Here is an 18,713-nt window from a genome sequence, read left to right on the forward strand (position 1 = left end):
GAACTGGTGATGGGCGGGCAGACAACCAGAAAAAGCCCCCTTTATTGCCACTCTTTACCTTCTGCCATCCAGCCAACCTGCTATTCATGCTAGTATCTGTCCATTGACACCATGGGCTCTCATCTTCTTTAGCAACCTCGTGTGGCACCTTATCAAAGGCTTTACGAAAATCTAGGTAAACAATGTCCATTGTTCGACTTCTTTATGTGTCCTACTATTTACTTCTTCAAAGAATTCCAGCAGATTCGTCAGACAAGATTTCCCCTTCAGAAAACCATGCTGACTTTGGCCTATTTTATCATGAATCTCTAAGTACTCTGTAACTTCATACTTTATAATCTATCTATATATTAAAACTCTTTAATAAAAGATGGAGGATTTTAATAAAATCCTCCATCTCCCCCTCCCCACTCATTTTGTCGCCTCCTGCTGGCCAGCGACCATAACGCCTGCTGACGCCCGGCTCTGCTCCGAAGATGCCGACATTCTTCACAGCCGCTGGTGCCCGGCCCGGTTCTGTCACGCTGCCTCAAGCCAAACATCGGATCTTCAACCGCTGCTTTTCCAGCAGCGGGGGAACAGCCAGCGCGACAGAGGCCTCAGTCTCTGATCATTCCACAGTGAGTTCAGTTCAGTTCGGTTACAACACCCCCCCCCCCCCCCCCTCTCTCCCCCCTCCTCCCTCCCACCCCCCCTTGTACAGCGGGGTACCGGAGATTGGCAATTTTCCAATCGTCTGGAACCACTCCTGTCTCTGAGGGGAAGGGATGTGCGAAGAGGAGGGCAGGGTGTGGTTGGTTAAGGTAGAGTTAACTAGTAGATAAATTACAAACTTAAACAACAGTTGGAAATGGGCTGAGCGCATGAGGCAAAAAAGATTCCACTCACCATCAGCAAAGCAAAGGAGTTGAAAAATGTTTTAAGGAAAGGAATGACACGAAGCATGCTGGTTAAGCAACATTCATTTACCCCTGAGAAAGTAAAAGTTTTGAGCATTCAGGGTAGGAGATAAAATTGTGGCGGCTATTTGCCAGTAAGAGACTTGGAGTGGGAGGACCAGTGTCCAGAATCAGGATGTCCTGGCATATATCAACAATCATGCAGTGGTAAGCATAGAACAGTAATTACTGCGAAATGATAAACATCTGACATTCTGCATCATTCCCAGAACATCATCTATCCACGCAGGTATCACTGTAGTTTAATGCCCGACAAATTCTTACCATATTTCTGCTGGTTTAACCTTTAGTTATCCGATATTTTTCGTTTTGAAACTACTGTTGTCAATGTCCAAGTATAAGCATTCACATTTTACATTTACTAGTTGTTTCACTGATATATGACCACACAAGTATTGTTTTAGAGATACTTTGAGTTATGATTTTGGTATTGGACTCTTCTAAACTGTTCAAGTATTTCTTGGCTCATGATCGTTTACGGCAGCGTGAGTTCATAAGGAATCACAACAATATAAACTGGATGTGTAGGAAAGAGCTGCTGGCTTACACCGAAGATAGACACAAACTGCTGGAGTAACTCAGCAGCATCTTTCGAGAGAAGGAATTGGTGATGTTTCGGGTCGAGACCCTTTTGCAGACTTAACCCAAGGGTCCCAATCTGAAATGTTGCCTACCAGCCTGAAGAAAGGTATTTTCCAAAACATTTGCCTCCACAGATTCTGCCCGACCCACTAAGTTACTCCAGTAATTTGTGTTTTGCTCAAGATTTCAATATCTGCAGTCGCTTTTGCCTTTCTTCAGACTGATTGACAGGAATCATATGATTTGTCAAAGGTCAAACGCTATAAATAAAAATCAAACGAAGCGCTGTAGATTCAGTGAATATAGTTCGAGTCCAATTTTTTGTCTTTTTTCAGTGGGAGGGGGGGGGGGGAGGGGAGAGGGACAGGGGGAGAGAGACCTGGGGGGTGGGGTCTGGGGGGTGAGAGAGAGACGGGGGGAGATAGACCAGTCCGGCCCGGCTCTTGGCAGCTGCGCGCACAAAGAACTACGCCTCATCCGCAGCCAGGTTCGAACCCATGTCCCCGGCGCCCCAAGCGCTGCCGAATTGCCACTGGACCGGCCCCAGTGTGGTCCCCCCTGCACTCGATTGTCCCATCCCCCGCCCAGGGGGCGGCCGAAGACATCTGGACCGACGGGACACCGGCCCCCATCCAGCGCGGAGAAGCGCCAACCCCAGCTCACCTTCGCCTCTCCCACCAGGCCAACCAACAGTCCAGGCTGGACCGACAACACTAGCTGCCCCAGGCCCACATCCAGCGCCAACGCCAGCCCAACCCCGCTCCAACTCCTGAGGAACCCGCTCCCCGATGGGCCACTACGGCGACAAGTGCCAGTTCGCCCACGGCCTAGCCGAGCTGCGCTCCCTCAGCCGCCACCCCAAGTACAAGACGGAGCCATGCCGCACATTGCACACCACCAGCTTCTACACGCTGCCACTTCATGCACAACCCCGAGGAGGAGCGAGGGCCCTGGCCTCGTCTACGCCAGAGCACCAGCCTGGGCTCGGCCTCCTCCGGAGCTCCGACACCGAGATCCTGCTGAAGATGGGCAGCCGCCAGCACCACCGTCACCAACAGCACCAGCAGCTCCAGCAACAGCACCAGGAGCCCGTCCGCAGACTCTCTCTCCGACCAGGATGACTCCAGCAGCGGCTCCGAGTCGCCCATCTTCGAGCAGGGCCAGCGGCTGCCCATCTTCAGCTGGATTTTGGTGTCAGACTGAGGGGAGAGGGTGGAGGTGGAGGGCTGCAGACCAACCCAGCGGGACAGGCAGAGCGAGCTGGAGCCAGCGGCTGCAAACCCAGGGCCGCCCCGCCAGCCCAGAGCCACACCAGACACCTCAGGACAGGGATGGAACACCGGGGAGGGGACAGAGACGGCCCAGCCGCAACTCAGCAGTACCTGCAGCGACGGAGAGCTAACCCCGACCCTGGACGAAACGCAATTCTGCACACAATGCAGTACCACCGTTGCCGAGACTGTTTTTAGCTAGTGACTGACGACCTGGGCTTGTGCAGTCGGAATACCGAACTCGCTTATTAAACTGTAGTTAGTGTTTAATGCAGGCCGTGAAAGTGTTGAAGTGTTCATGGGAGGGATTGGAACACTAGGAATTGAATTTTATTTTCAAAAATAAACTTTATTCAGAATAAAAAATACACAAAACAAGAATAGTGCAAAAACTCTTCAATCGTCAAGTGCTTTATTGTCATATATACAAATCAGAACAATGAAATTCTTACTTGCAGCAGTATAACAGAATATTTAAATATAATAAACAAAAAAATGCAGTAATATATATATATATGTACCTCACACATACATTCATACATGGACATAAAACAAACAATAAAGGTGCAAAAAGGCAAAACCAATGCCCCCAAGTCTCTGTAGTTCAGAACATATTTGGAGGTTGAAGTGTTTCATAGCCTGATGGCTGAAGGGAAGAAGCTAGTCCTGAGCCTGGATGTTATAGTTTCAGGCTCCTATACCTTATTCCCGATGGCAGGAGTGAAATGAGTATGTGGCCAGGATGGTTAGTCTGATGTTGCTGGCTGCCTTTTTGAGACATTTACATACTCTATACATTCATTAGTGTCATTTTCAGTGGTGTTCGCAACTATACTTATAACAAGCACTCTTGCCACTCTTGTGGTCCCCTGTGGTGATAAGGTGTGAAAACAACTGATCAAAGCAGAATGGAAATGTAGATCAAGGAAATGTAGAATGGTTCATTGTTAGCTGAGGGGAAGGTGACAAGGAGGCATACTAACAGTAAAATTAATCAGGACAGTGAAATTAGTTGGAGAACTTGGGGGGGAGGAGGGACAAGGGAAAGCAAGGTTCTTGGAGAAATCAATAATCATACCACTGGGGTGCACGCTGCCCAAGTGAAATATGAGGTGCTGTTCCTCCAATTTTGTTGGGCCTCACTCTGACAATGGGGGAGATCCAGGACAGAAAGGTCAGAGTGGGAATGGGAAGGGGAGTTGAAGTGCTGAGCAACCGGGAGATCAGGTAGGTTTAGGCGGACTGAGCGGAGGTGTTCAGCGAAACGATAGCTAAGCTTGCGCTTGGTCTCGCCGAAATACAGGAGTCCACACCTGGAACAGCGGATACAGTAGATGAGACAATAGACAGTAGACAATAGGTGAAGGAGCAGGCCATTTGGCCCTTCGAAACAGCACCGCCATTCAATGTGATCATGGCTGATCATCCCCAATCAGTACCCCGTTCCTGCCTTCTCCCCATATCCCCTGACTCCGCTATTTTTAAGAGCCCTATCTAGCTCTCTCTTGAAAGCATCCAGAGAACCTGCCTCCATTGCCCTCTGAGGTTGGAGGAGGTGCAAGTGAACCTCTGCCTCACCTGAAAGGACTGTCGGTGTCCTTGGACGGAGTCGAGGAGGAAAGGTATTGGGCCAGGTGTTGTGTAGGAAGAAACTGCAGATGCTGGTTTAAACGGAGATAGACACAAAATGCTGGCGTAACTCAGTGGGAGAGGGAGCATCTCTGATGAAGGAATGAGTGACGTTTCGGGTCAAGGCCCTTTTTCAGATGGGTGTTGCATCTCCTGCCGTTGCTGGGGAAGGTGCCTGGGGAGGGGGTGGCAGGGCCGAATTTACGTAAGCTTCATAGGCTTAAGCCTAGGGCCTCAAGATCTAGGGGGGCCTCGGCAGAGCCAGATTTACCACTAGTCTTCATATGCTGAAGCCTAGGGCCTCGAAATCTAAGGGTACTCCGGCCAAGGCAGGACACCTGCCGTTCAACTCTGAGCTGGCCCCCCCCTCTCTATCTCTCTCTGTCACTCTCCGTCTTCGCCCGCCATCCATATCCGTGTCCGGGCCGCTTGGTCTCCGCTCTCCGCTCGCTCCTCATCCGCCGGCATGGCAGGCCGCCTTGCACATGCGCACTGCTACGGCCAGCACAAGCGCACTTGCTGCATGTCATTGTGGTATATATCATGTCTTGATTGGTGAATATGTATAATTTGTGACTTTATTTGAAGCAGAAATAATATGTGAATGCTTCATTGAGCATAATTCCGGCTGGTAACTACGCACTTCGTCTGAGCACATTATTGCAAGCCGTCTTAAATTACCCCTAAACTGTCATTTGGCAAATTTAAAAGCTGCCAAGATTGCCCGGTTGACAGCAGAGAAAACAAATTAAGTGAGAGCCCTGCAAGGTGTATAATATTTTTGACACTGTCATAGGATTTTCTTACATATACTGTCACAACGTACTGTAGTCTCTAAACAACCCTTCAGTAATTTCCCTTGTCCTCCATTTCAGAATAATAGTGTTTTAAGCCGATAACTCGACACTAGCACTGGAAATATAAAAAGTGCAGCTTTCCAGCCCCTTATCACATTGGCCACGCTCGGGTGCAAATCGGTGCCAATCCTTCTGAACCTTCTGAATTCTGTAGTCAACTTGGACAATTTTATATTTTTATCAAGCCAACAAACCTGTAGGTCTTTGGAGTGTGGGAGGAAATCTCGGCGAAAACCCACGCAGATCACAGGGAGAACGTACAAACTCCATACAGACAGCACCCGTAGTCGGGATCGAACCCGGGTCTCTGGCGCTGCATTGTGCTGTAAGGCAGCAACTCTACCGCTGTGCCACCGTGACCTCCGGTGGATTGGGAGGGGTCTCACAAGTGCAACAGCCGAGGGCTTCTCTTCATCTAAATCCGGCCCTGGTGGGCTCTGCTATAGGATCTTTGCTGGTGGGTGGTTTGGGTGAGAAGTGATAAATTAACCAGATAATTCATGCATCGTTGCGCCGATGTAGAAAGGGCAGCAAAACTGCAATACCAAGAGCCCCGCGCGACTCCCATCCGAAACTCGCGCTCCGCACCAAAGATCACTCACCTCGGGCTGGCCGGACCCGCCATTGGCTGTGGACGTCGCTTTCCGGCGGGCTGGGCTGCGCTGAGCAGCGCTCAAGGTTCCGGGTGCAGGATGGGTCTTGGCTGTCGACGTGGCGGCGCCGCCGGGGAGGGGAGGGCACGGCACGAGCGGTGGCGGCGGCGGAGTGCTCGCGCGCGCTGACAGGTGAGTCTCGAGGCCGCTGCAGGGGTTTAAACGCCCAACGGACGCCGGCGGGATCCCGCGCGCGGGGCGTTCACCGCCCGGGGAGGTTGCAGGTTGCCAGCGGTTTCCAGGCGAAGCGACAGATCTCCGAGTTCTTAGCCCGAGGGTGGCGGATGCATGCAAAACTCAGAGAGAACTGACACTCCTCAAAAGTGCTTGGCTCTGCACCGATGTGCTGCAATTTACAAGACAACGGACCACGAGTTGGATTAGTTTCACTAACTTTTTGCTTGCATGGATTCGATGGGCCGAATTTCCTCATTCTTACTTATTTTTCTCGAATAATAATAACCGGGTTGAGCTGTTTATAATCTATGGGTAAGGAAAGCCTTATGCTGGACACGGCTAAGCTTCGCGGTATTTTATTGCAATTTTGTATTGAATTGATCTCCATTTCCCGGATCTGACTTCATCCCAGTTTTATAAAATGTTACCTATTTGAATTCGGTTAGTGAAATATCAGGGGGACTGCCATCAAGACAGATAAGGTTGGGGCAGGAGAGTGCAGGGATAAGCCAGATAATTACAAGTGTTGCAGAACTTATTGGAAAATATTACGAGGACCTGGACGAATCTGTACTTTCAGAACCAGGAATTGATCAGGTCCTATCTGGCTAATTTGGTAGAATTTTTGAGGAGGTTACTGAGAGTGATGCAGTTGTAGTGTGCATGAACTTCAGTCAGGTATTTGGCAACGTCCCACATTGAGACCAGCCTAAAAGGTTCAAGTGTTTTGGATCTAGAGCAGTTTAGCTAATTAGATCTGAAATTGGCTTGGTAATTTGGGAACAAGCTAATGGTGAAATATCAGGGGGACTGGGTGGAGGAGGGGAGGGGTGTGCGTGGGCAGGGGGTGTTGTGGAGGAGGGGTGTGTGGGGGGAGGGGTGTGTGGGAGAGAGGGGTGTGTGGGAGAGGGGTGGGTTATGGGGGGAAGGGGTGTGGGCGGATGTGGCGGTGCGTGGGCAGAGGGGTTGTGGGGGGGGAGAGGTGTGTGGGATGGGGGTATGTGTCGTGGGGGTGTGGGTTGTGGGGGAGGGGTGTGTAGGAGAGGGGTGTGTGGGCAGGAGGAGGTTTGTGGGGTGTGTGGGCAGGGGGGTTGTGGGGGGGAGTGGGGTGGGGGTAGGGGTGTGGCCGGTGTGGGGGCAGGGGGGAGAGAGTTCAGAGAAAAGACGGGGGAAGAGCCGTGGGGGATAGTGCGGTATCACACGGGAGGGGGGCAGGAGTCAGCGAGGGAGACCAGAGGGGAAGGGTTGGTGGTGCGATGGGGACTCACAGCGGGCGCTGGCTGCTGGTCGCACTCCTCCACCGGGATCAGAATCTCTGCTTTCCGTTTGCCGACATCGGCGCCATCTCCGACTCTGCGTCGTGCTGGGTCGGGCCGTTTCCAGTCCCTTCCTACGAAAATTGTGTCCGGTTGGAGACCTCCGACCTCTGCCGGCCATCCAGAGCCTCCCGCAGCTGCAGTATAGATGCGATGGCGCAGGAAGGGGGGGGCGGGCGGACTGTCCCGCGGAGAAGGAACTAATCCACGCGACGCTGAATGGTAGGAGAGGCAATCAATCTGCGCACATGTGGTTTTTAAACCTCGATAACTCTTACCAGCTTCCACCGATCGGAACGAAACTTGGTGCAATCGCAGCGCAGGAGAACGGTGAGTAAGCTGGCGAAAAACCGTAGCACAATACGTACCGTTTTGGCGCAAATAGAATGACCGCCAAACCGGAAGATAACAAGATCAGAGTTTTAGTTAGGTACTGGACCAAGTGGGACCGACCCTCAACGTGTGGGGGGTGGGGGGGGGGTGGGCGGCCTGTCTCACACACACACACATACACACACACACACACACACACACACACACCAACACACACACACACACACTAACCACCCCCCTTGATATTATATTAATAATATTAATTTTCTCCTTTCACCCCATCCCCGCCCTATCCACTCACGTATAGACCCCAACTCGCAGGTGCTTCTAGAGAGGGAGGGTGGGGTAGAGAGAGGGGGCAGAGACCGAGAGAGGGACAGAGACGGAGAGAGAGACAGAGACCGAGAGAGAGAGGGGCTTGGCCTTCCCTGCATTTGGCTTTTTTTTTTTTTTTTTTGAAATTTATTATAAGACTTGACAACTTTCAACTCAGAACTTCCATAGAACTGTTTTTCAACTAATATTTAGTGGCTTTAGTTTTTTTTCCCTTATATTCCCTAACAAATTTAGCATGGTTAGCTTCTATTCCATGGAAATAGATGAAAAGTAATTGTATAATTCCTTTGCCGTTTCCTTATTCCCAACTATAAATTATGCTGTGTTTGTTAGGGCCTTTGTTTATCTTTTCATTTTTATATCTGTTTAAAATATTTTAGTCTGTTTTTCACCAGTCTACTTTTATTCTGTCCTGCCTCCTTTATCAATTTCTTGGTCACTTACTGAGATCTAAAATATCCTTGGTCCTTTTGCTATTTTGGGCATCTTTACAGCTGCTTAATTTAATATTTTCTTTAATTTTTCTTGACAGCTTTCCCTTTTGGGTTTTAGGAATAATTTTTCAACATACTGCATTATTTGTTTTAATGCTCACAGTAAAAATGTATGATGGCACAGTGTATTCTCCATGGCCAACTCTCCTCCTATTACTTTATATTTACCTTTTTCTATTTAAGATCCTAGTTTGCATTGAATAGCATCGCTTTCAATTCAAAGCGAAATTCTATCACATTTTGACATGATATTAAAGGATAAAGAAGGTTGAGATAAAGAATTCCAAAACTTAAGACTTTAAGAGAAAGCCTAATTACCAGTGGCTGCACGATCTAAGTTCATGATGAATGCAAGATCTAAAAGAGAACTTGGAGGTATTTATGTCTTGAAGTAATGAAGAATTCAGAGTGGATTCCTCAGGATCTGAACAACAAGGAAGCTAAGCGAGAGCTAGCTGTCTTCGTTAACAGCAGGCGCTTGGACTTCCAACAAACATCCACTTACCTCGGCGTAAAGCTGGACAGGTCGCTTACATTTCGTCAACACCTGGCTGGTCTCCGCGACAAGGTCATGGCACGAAGCGGCCTCATCCGACGCCTGGCAGGAACAAGTTGGGGAGCCAATCCATCAACTCTTCGCACCTCTGCCTTAGCTCATGTGTATGCCCCAGCTGAGTACTGCGCATCCGTATGGAGTAGTAGTAGACATACTAGCCTGATATGCACAAGCCTGAACAGCACCTCCCTATACTTGCAGGCATTCCACCTGCAGGGATCCGAAGGCACTCGTGGATCCAGATCACCTCCTCCATCAGGCTATCAGCAGAGAGCAGAGGCCACCCCAACTGAAGTCCCGTCACCCCTTTGCTCCACATGGAAAACAACTAGCATCCATCCAGCCAACTGAGACAAACTGGATAGCCAGCAAGTGGTCACAGGAGTGGAATACAACCTCATCTCCATTACACAGCTACATCTCTTCACCAGATAAAAGCTGTCCAGGGCCTGACCTCCCCAGAGGAGCATGGGTGAAGCTCAACAGACTTCGTACTGGAGTTGGGCGTTTCAATGCCAGCATGTGGAGATGGGGCACTGCCAGAGCCCAGCCTGTGAAAGCGGAGCAGAACAACAGACAGCCAACCATGTCATCTCTGGGTGCCTGCTCTACCACCCACCAAATGGAGCTCAGGGCCTGGCATACAATGACGCAGAGACAACAACTTGGCTGCTCAACACCCGGCTTGAGATCTAACTATTCCGTTGGTTTATGTTTCATTTGTACGAAGAAGAAGAAGAAGGATTACAAAAAATGTCGTGGCAGCTAACAATATGATTCGGCCTCATCCTATAAACAGAATGTGGGAAACGAATTTGTGACAAGCACCAAATATTTAATTAGTGGAGATTGCTGTTCATTCAGAACTAGATGTGCAACAAACTGCATGCTATATTCGAGGGAATAGAAAGTTTGAGATGTACTTCACCACCATATATTGGGAAGACCAAAACTATGGTCCATACTGGGATTTTTATTCTTAAGCCACTCTCTCGAGTAACTATTTCAGTGCAATATTTAAAGTTCTAGATTATTTGTATTCGTGTTATCATACTTAACATTGTAACCACTTGTCATGATTAATCCAATGCACGCCAGGCATGCTTCTAAGTTTCTACACTCTAACTCTAATGTAAGGTTATTCACAAAACTTCTGTCCATGCTTGCCTCATCAATTCCCCTTCAAATGTTTTTAAATTCTCACCTTTATTTCTTATTTTCTCCAACCTTGAAAGTTTCCAAGATATTTCCTTGAATTTTACCTTGCGACCATTACTGATGTCAATAGCTTAATCCTCAATAACTTTTACTTTGGGTGCCAAAGCTCTAAACTGTACAGTATCCTCCCAAGTCTCCCATGTTCTCTGTCTATATCCTGCTTTTAACAAATGTCTTAAAATTCACCATTTGGACCATTACTGGTGAATGGTATTGCATATTCTTTGCGATGAGTGACAAATTTCAGCCTTTCCAAGTACACTGGGATGGTGACGTGTTTTCGGGTGACCATATGCCAATCCCAGGAATTAGTCCCCTAGGGCATTGCAGCTTCACATTTTGGGCGGCACAGTGCTGCAGTTGGTAGAGCTGTTGCCTCACAGCGCCAGAGTCGTGTTCAATCCTGACCTCGGGTGCTCTCTGTGTGGAACTTACACGTTCTTCCTACGACCACGTGAGTTTCATTCAGGTTTCCTGCCACATCCCAAAGACGTGCTGGTTTGTAGGTTAATTGGCCTCCGCAATATGTTCTTAATGTGTTCATTTGTCCATGACCTGTTTAGTCACCAAGTTACGAAGGGATTATGCTGATTATGAAATTGTCCACAAGGTGGACCAGCAATGTACAAGCAAGAGGATTCAAAGGACCTTTTACAAGGCAGAACAGGTTAATATTGGCCAAATTGTTACCAACATGCTCGTACAAATGAAATACTAGTACACAGAGACCATTCAATGTGCAGTGAAATCAGACAATGTTCATTTGACATCACCAATACAAAACATTACTATGTACAAAAGGCTTGCAAATGATATTCGTCTTGATTGGTAAAACAAATCTCAACTGCAGGGTTGAGGCTTACTTCAGTGATAATGGACCTAATTTTGCATGTATTGCTGCTAGGAAGTCAAATTTGTCCATATTCATTCATGGTGATGTTTTTGTTAACCTGCATAGTAGTTGCTCCCAATGGCATTGAACCTTAGCAACTGCCAAGGTCTTCAGATCCTCACTCTCCAACATCAACATCCCTACAACAATCCACACCCAGCTTAAGTACTCTTGAGTCTCAATCTTCTCTCCAAGTGCGATCTCTCTTGAATACTTCCAATGTTATCTCCTTTGGAATGGTGGTAGTTAATGGAGGAAATTTTATCAAGCACTAGCTCAAAGGCCTTGGGACATAGTGTTGCTCCGAGGGTGGGCGGCGCGACTCAAGTCACAGCGGCCTCTGCAGTCCGTCTGTCTTTTTTTATTTTTTGTCTTGTTTGAATGTAGTTTATAGTTTTTTGTTTTTTTTAACTGTGTATGTGTGTGGGTGGGGGGGGTTGGGGAAACTTTTAAAATCTTTTCCCTGTACGGAGGACCTGACCTTTTCTCTGTCGGGTGTCCGTTGTCGTTGGGGCCTAGCACCGTGGAGCGGCCTCCAGCCGGTACGACCGGGGGCTCCAGTCGCGGAGCCTGCGGACTTACTTACCATCGCGGAGCTGGCTGAGTTCGGAGCGGGAGGAACTGTGGTGGCGCGCTGCTGCGGCCCGACCCCGGAGATTCAGAGGCTCCAGCCGCAGGTCTGGTGGACAGTAACACCGGCAGCCCGCGGGTCTCTGGTGGGAGACCGCTTTTCGGGGCTTCCGCAACGGCGACTTCTCCTGCCCGAGTTGCGGGGTTGAGGATGACCTGGAGCGGGGCCTTACATCGCCCGGCGCGGCTATAAATGGCCGCGGGACTTGCTAGCGCCCGCCGGGGGCTCCAACACCAAGACCCGGAGCATGGCCTTGCATCGCCCAGCGCGGCTTTAATGGCCTCGGGACACTTACCATCGCCCGCCGGGGGCTTTGACTCTGACATCGGGAGGAGAATGGGGAGTGCAGGGGAGAGATAAGACTTTGCCTTCCATCACAGCGAGGAGGAGATTCGCTGTGATGGATGGTTGTGTAAATTGTGTTGTGTCTTGGTTCTTCTACTTGTTTGTATGACTGCAGAAACCAAATTTTGTTTGAACCTCAATGAGGTTCAAATGACAACAAATAAATTGTATCATTGTATCATTTTCTGTGGGTCCAGGCAAATGTCCCCAGGTGTCAGATTTGGCCAATGAGACATTGATTTGAAACTTCAGTGCTACTCCAGCTAGAAAGGGGATAGCGTTGTTTGAATGCCTTTAACGTTTGTTTGAGAGTGTAATGATGAGAATAAATATGTGGCAATAATTAATATTTTATTTGATAGATATGATTGACGATGTCTGAGGCAGAGGACGACATTTCAGTTGCGGTAGAAAATATATCTATTGAAGATAGGTCCAGTGCACCACATGAAAATTGTGCAGAAATTTCAACTGATGTCATATCCTCTCAATTGAACGATTCTTTGGAGCATGACCGTGGTGTTGTGCCAATTGACAATCAGAGTGGTCTAGAAGAAGAGGCTACATTAAAAGATCCATTGTCCACTGAAGAAGCAATTAACATCACATCCGCTGAGAATAATGAGCTTATATGTCTTGACTCAGATTCCGACAGAAATCAGATGTTGGATACACATATATCAGCAGAGGAAAATTTCACTGAGGTATGTGATGCATTCAAAGAGTAAATTATGAATGATCAGAATAGAAAATAGCTCTCAATACTTGGGTGTTAGAGCTAGATTCTGGTCAGGACACTCTATAATTGAAGTTTATTGTGCCCATGGGCAGCAAATTTAATGATGCCATAAGCTAATTGCTGATGACTGAATATTATCTAAACTGAGCTGCCTGTTATCTTATATTTAGATAATTGAGCAAGTGTTTAAATAAATCATTGGTGTAACATTTGCATTTAGTATGTGATCAGGTTACAAGTCCTCCCCACCTCATGAACACCTGACTTATCAGCAGCCTGTACATATGAATGAGTATTTCGGAGTACAGCAGTATAAGTTTGCAGGCTGCTGTGGGGCTGCAGGCATATTTTGCACTGAGGGGACCCAGTTAGTGGCTGCAATTCACACTTGCAAACTGGTCAGATAATGAATAGTTCTAAGGAACGGAATTTGTACATGTCCAAATGCCTCTTGCAGCTCATTCCATATAGCCACCTGCTGAGAAGTTGTCTGTCAAGCTCCAGTTATTTCTTTCTCCTCTCACCTTAAAGTTTGGCCTGCAGTACTTAATACCCCTATGCTAGGAAAAAAAAACTTAGCATTCACTTTATCTATTCTGATTTTATGCTCCTCTATAAGATCACCATTTAACCTCCTGTACTCCGAGGAATAAAATCCTAAACTGCCTACTCACGCCCTCTACCAAAGGCTGTCAAGTCCTGTCAACATCTTTGTAAATCATTTCTGCACTCTTTCCAGCATAATAGCATCAATAGCAGGGTGTTCAAAATTGAATACAATATTCCTTATTGATGGCTAGCATTCCAAACGTAATCTTAACCATCCTATCAGCCTGGAATGCCCTTTCAGGAAAATATGTATTTGTACTCCTAGATCCCTCTGCTCTACAATGCTTATCAAGATCCTACCATTCACTGTAAAGGGCCTGGCCTCGTTTGACTTTCCAAAATGCAACACTTTACTCTCACCTAAATTAAACCATTTCCCATTCCTCAGCCCATTTGTCCAACTAGTCAATATCCTGCTGCAGTTCTTGATAACATCTTCACTGCCACCTAGTTTAATGTCATCTGCAAACTTACGAATAATGCCTTGTACATTCTCATTCAAATCACTGACATAGATGACACACAGTTATGGACCCTATACCTGTAGGCATAACACATCACATAACACAAAACAAACTTTCACCAACACCATCTGCTTGCCACCAGGAAGCCAATTTCAGTCTGCTGATACAGTGGAAATAGGCCCTTTTGTGTTCACGCTGACCATCGATCACCTGTTATTGCTAATTTTACGTTATCCGAATTTCTCATCCACTCCTTGCGCACTATTGACAATTTAGAGAAGCCAATTATCCTGCAAACTACCACATCTTTGGGTTGTTGAGGAAACGGAGTACATGGAAGAAACCCACATGATCACAAGGAGAATGTGCAAACTTCACCCAGACAATACCAGGATCAAACCCAGGTTTCTAGAGCTGTGAAGCAGCAGCTCTACCAGCTATGTCACTGTGCAACCCTTAACATCTGTAGTAGGAAAATTACTGGACAGGTTTCCAGTTAGCTAGGTCTCCCTGGATCCCATGCAACCTAACATTCCAGAGCAGCCAACCATCAACCTTCTTGGTTTGTTCTTCAAAACAAACTTTTTTTTTAAAAAAGTCAAATTTATGAGACACAATCTCCCACGCACAAAACCAAGTAGACTATCCCTAATCAACTAAAGATAGACACAAAATGCTGGAGTAACTCAGCGGGACAAGCAACATCTCTGGATAGAAGGAATGGGCTATGTTTTGGGTCGAGACCCTTTAGTCCGATGTTAGGATTATTGGTCTGTAGTTCCCAGGTTTTTCTTTGCAGTACTTCTTAAATAGATGCACAACATTAGCCACTTATCAGTCTTCTGGCACCTCGTCTGTATTTAATGACGATTCACGTATCAACGTTCTGCGTTTTCCTGTTGAGCTTTGGTCACGTTTTGGGTCGAGACCCTTCTTCAGACTGAACGGTCCTGTTCTTAGCCATAACTATTTTAAAGCTAATAGAACTGTGGTCACTGGTCCCAAAAGGCTCTACCATTGACACTCCAGTTAATTGCCCTGTCCAATTCACTAAAAGTAGGCCATGTTTTGCCCTCTCCATTGTAGCACCTTCTATATATTGCCTGAAGAAACTTACCTGAACATATTTAACTAATTCCACCCTGTCTAAGCCCTTGACACTATGGCAGTCCCAGTCTATATTGGGAATGTTTAAATCTCCTAATATGAGGAACCTATTGGTTTTGCTGTCTGCAATCACCCAGCATTGTTATTTCTCCAATTCCCATTGACATCTCAGAGTCATAGAGTGATACAGTGTGGAAAGAGGCCCTTCGGCATAACTCTCCCACACCGGCCAACAATGTCCCAGCTACACTAGTCCCACTTGCCTGCGCTTGGTCCATATCCCTCCAAACCTGTCCTATCCATGTACCTGTCTAACTGTTTCTTAAACGATGGGATAATCCCAGCCTCAAGTACCTCCTCTGGCAGCTTGTTCCATACACCCATCACCCTTTGTGTGAAAAAGTTACCCCTTGGATTCCTATTAAATCTTTTCCCCTTCACCTTGAACCTATGTCCTCTGGTCCTCGATTTCCCTACTCTGGGCAAAAGACTCTGTGCAACTACCCGATCTATTCCTTTCATGATCTTATACACCTCTGTCAGATTACACCTTATCCTCCTGCGATCCATGGAATAGAGTCCCAGCCTACTCAACCTCTCCCGATAGCTTACACCCTCTAATCCTGGCAACATCCTCGTAAATCTTTTCTGAACTCTTTCAAGCTTGACAATATCTTTCCTATATCATGGTGCCTCGAACTGAACACAATATTCTAAATGCGGTCTCACCAATGTCTTATACAACCTAAACATGACCTCCCAACTTCTATACTCAATACTCTGACTGACGAAGGCCAAAGTGCCAAAAGCCTTTTTGACCACCTGATCTACCTGCGACTTGACCTTCAAGAAATCATGCACCTGTACTCCTAGATCTCTCTGTTCTACAACACTACCCAGAGGCCTACCATTTACTGTGTTTGCCCTTGTTTGACGTACCAAAATGCAACACCTCACACTTCTGTGTTAAATTCCATCAACCATTCCTACGCCCACCTGGCTAGTCGATCCAGATATTGCTGCAATCTATCACAACCATCTTCACTATCTGCAAAACAACAAATTTTTGTATAATCAGCTAACTTGCTAATCTTGCCCTGTATGTTCTCATCCAAATCATTGATGTAGATGACAAACAGTAATAGGCTCAGCACCGAACCCTGAGGCACACCACTAGTCACAGGCATCCAGTCTGAGAAGCAACCTTCCACCATTACCCTCTGCTTCCTTCCATGGAGCCAATTTGCTATCCATTCACAGGGCTCAAAATTAGCAGTTGCCCGGTTGCCAATGGCAACCTACAGTCCCACCGGGCAACTTAAAAGCCATGCCATTTTGCCCGGCTTGGCAAGCACCCGGGACACCTATTGTTTAATTCTGAGCGGGCCCCCTCTCTATCTCTCTCTCTCTCTGTCACTCTCTGTCTCCGCCCGCCACCCTTATCCGGGTCTCGGCTCTCGGTTCTCCCCTCACTCCTCATTTGCCTTATACATGCGCACAACCACGGCCAGCACCAAAGATCCTATAGCGAGCCTCGCTATAGGATCTTTGGCCAGCACATCATCGGCCGTGGTTGTGCGCATGTGCCGACCTGCACAGGCGCACTACCACGGCACCATTGTCGGCGTCGGCCACTTTCTCCCTCCCTTTGCATTGTGGGAGGCCTGGCCGCCATTGCTGTCCAGTTGGCGCCTCACCGTGACCGCTGAAAACCAACGCAGAATCACTCCCTGGAGCTGGAGTAACTCCCTGGAGTAACTCTTCTTGGTTTCCTGGTCATCCAAAAATATTCAAAATGGAATTTAAACTGGAGTGGACCCACCAGCAAGCAATAATTTCATTGTCCTATCTGGGACACATGACAATAAAACTCTCTTGACTCTTGACTTGGACTTAAGCAAAAAGGGGTTCTTGGGAAATAAGAGCTACCTTAAATTTAGTTGTGTCTGGTTGGGTACCTATGGTAGGATGAAGATAATTTAATTGTGCGGGGAAGAAATTGGGTGACGTTTCGAGTAGAGACCCCTCTTTAGATTTCCTCTGGTTTTAGTTTAATTTAAAGATACAGCGTGGAAACGGGTCCTTCGGCCCACCGAGTCCACGCCGACCACCGATCACCTGTACACTAGTTCTATCCCACACATTAGCGACACAAGTCAAGAGTCGAGAGTGTTTTATTCTCTCACGTCCCAGTTGAAACAATTAAATTCTTACTTGCAGCAGCACAATAATGTTATAAACGAGAAACCAAAACAGTCTATATTTATATATAAATATATAACTATATACACACATATACACACACACACACACACAATTTTCCTCCTAGGATTAATAAAGTTCTATAGTATTGGTGTGTAGGAAGGAACTGCGGATGCTGGTTTAAACTGAAGATAGACAATAAAGCTGGAGTAACTCAACAGGTCAGACAGAATCTCTGGACAAAAGGAAAATATTACGTTTTGGGTTGGATCTGAAAAAGGTTCCTGCACACCTTTGGAATGTGGAAGGAAACAAGAGCACCCGGAGAAAACCCATGCGAGCAAAGGAAAATGGAGCAAACTCTCTACGGACAGCGCCCATATTCAGGATCAATTCCGGGTCTCTGATACTCTTAGGCAGCAACTTTATGGCCAATGTACTGCCCCATAGACTCGAACTGAATTAAAACATACAGTAGCTGTAAAGGGGGACATAGCGTCACTTGGAGATTTAAGACTGAAAATGGATAGTTTCTTTTCTTTTAGTAACCAAAGTTAACGTATAATTTTTCGTGTGTTGCAAAATAAAATATAGTGGCACAGCTGGTAGACTTGCTGCCTCACGTACCAGATATCTGTGTTTGATCCTGTCCTCGGGCACTGTCTGTGTTGAATTTGCACATTCTCCCTGCAACTTGTGTGAATGGGTAGACAAAAATGCTGGAGAAACGCAGCGGGTGAGGCAGCATCTATGGTGCAAAGGAAATAGGCGACGTTTCAGGTCAAGACCCTTCTTCAAACTGATGTGAGGGTGCGGGGGGAAGAAGAAAGGAAGAGGCGGAGACAGTGGGCTGAGGGAGAACTGGGAAGCGGAGGAGAAAGCAGGGACTACCTGAAATTGGAGGTCAATGTTCATACCGCTGGGGTGTAAACTGCCCAAGCGAAATGTGAGGTAATGCTCCTCCAATTTACGGTGGGCCTCACTCTGGCCATGGAGGAGGCCCAGGACAGAAAGGTCGGATTCGGAATGGGAGGGGGAGTTGAAGTGCTGAGCCACCGGGAGATCAGGTTAGTTATTGCGAACTGAGTGGAGGTGTTGTGCAAAGCGATAGCCAAGCCTGCGCTTGGTCTTGGAAGTGGAAAGAGAATAGTTTGTTTGGAAGTGGAAAGAGAATAGTAGAAATTGCATTAATTGCAACATGTAAAAAGAGATGAAATACTGTATTGTAATTTTTCTGCATGTCATTGTATATATCATGTTTTGAATGGTGAATATGTTTAGTTTGTGACTTTATTTGAAGCAGAAATAATATGTGAATGTTTCATTGACCATAATTCCGACTG

General features: G+C 47.1%; 1 protein-coding gene across 3 annotated transcripts in view; it reads left to right on the forward strand.

The window, feature by feature from the left end:
- The first annotated feature begins 5,988 nt into the window (after window positions 1-5,988).
- The window catches only part of fam114a1 (family with sequence similarity 114 member A1), a 48,598-nt gene continuing 35,873 nt past the window's right edge, over window positions 5,989-18,713 (forward strand). Inside the window, exons 1-2 of one of the 3 annotated variants that reach the window (XM_033027000.1) lie at window positions 5,989-6,083; window positions 12,612-12,953. In XM_033027000.1, coding sequence (XP_032882891.1) covers window positions 12,624-12,953 — 330 coding nt within the window. In that variant the 5' untranslated portion in view covers window positions 5,989-6,083; window positions 12,612-12,623. Of the gene's footprint in view, window positions 6,084-6,147; window positions 6,441-7,755; window positions 7,775-12,611; window positions 12,954-18,713 lie in introns of those variants that run through there. The other 2 variants (XM_033027008.1, XM_033027018.1) reach the window with 2 other exon arrangements.

The sequence above is a fragment of the Amblyraja radiata genome, chromosome 1 (assembly GCF_010909765.2).
Source record: "Amblyraja radiata isolate CabotCenter1 chromosome 1, sAmbRad1.1.pri, whole genome shotgun sequence".
Taxonomy (NCBI): domain Eukaryota; kingdom Metazoa; phylum Chordata; class Chondrichthyes; order Rajiformes; family Rajidae; genus Amblyraja; species Amblyraja radiata.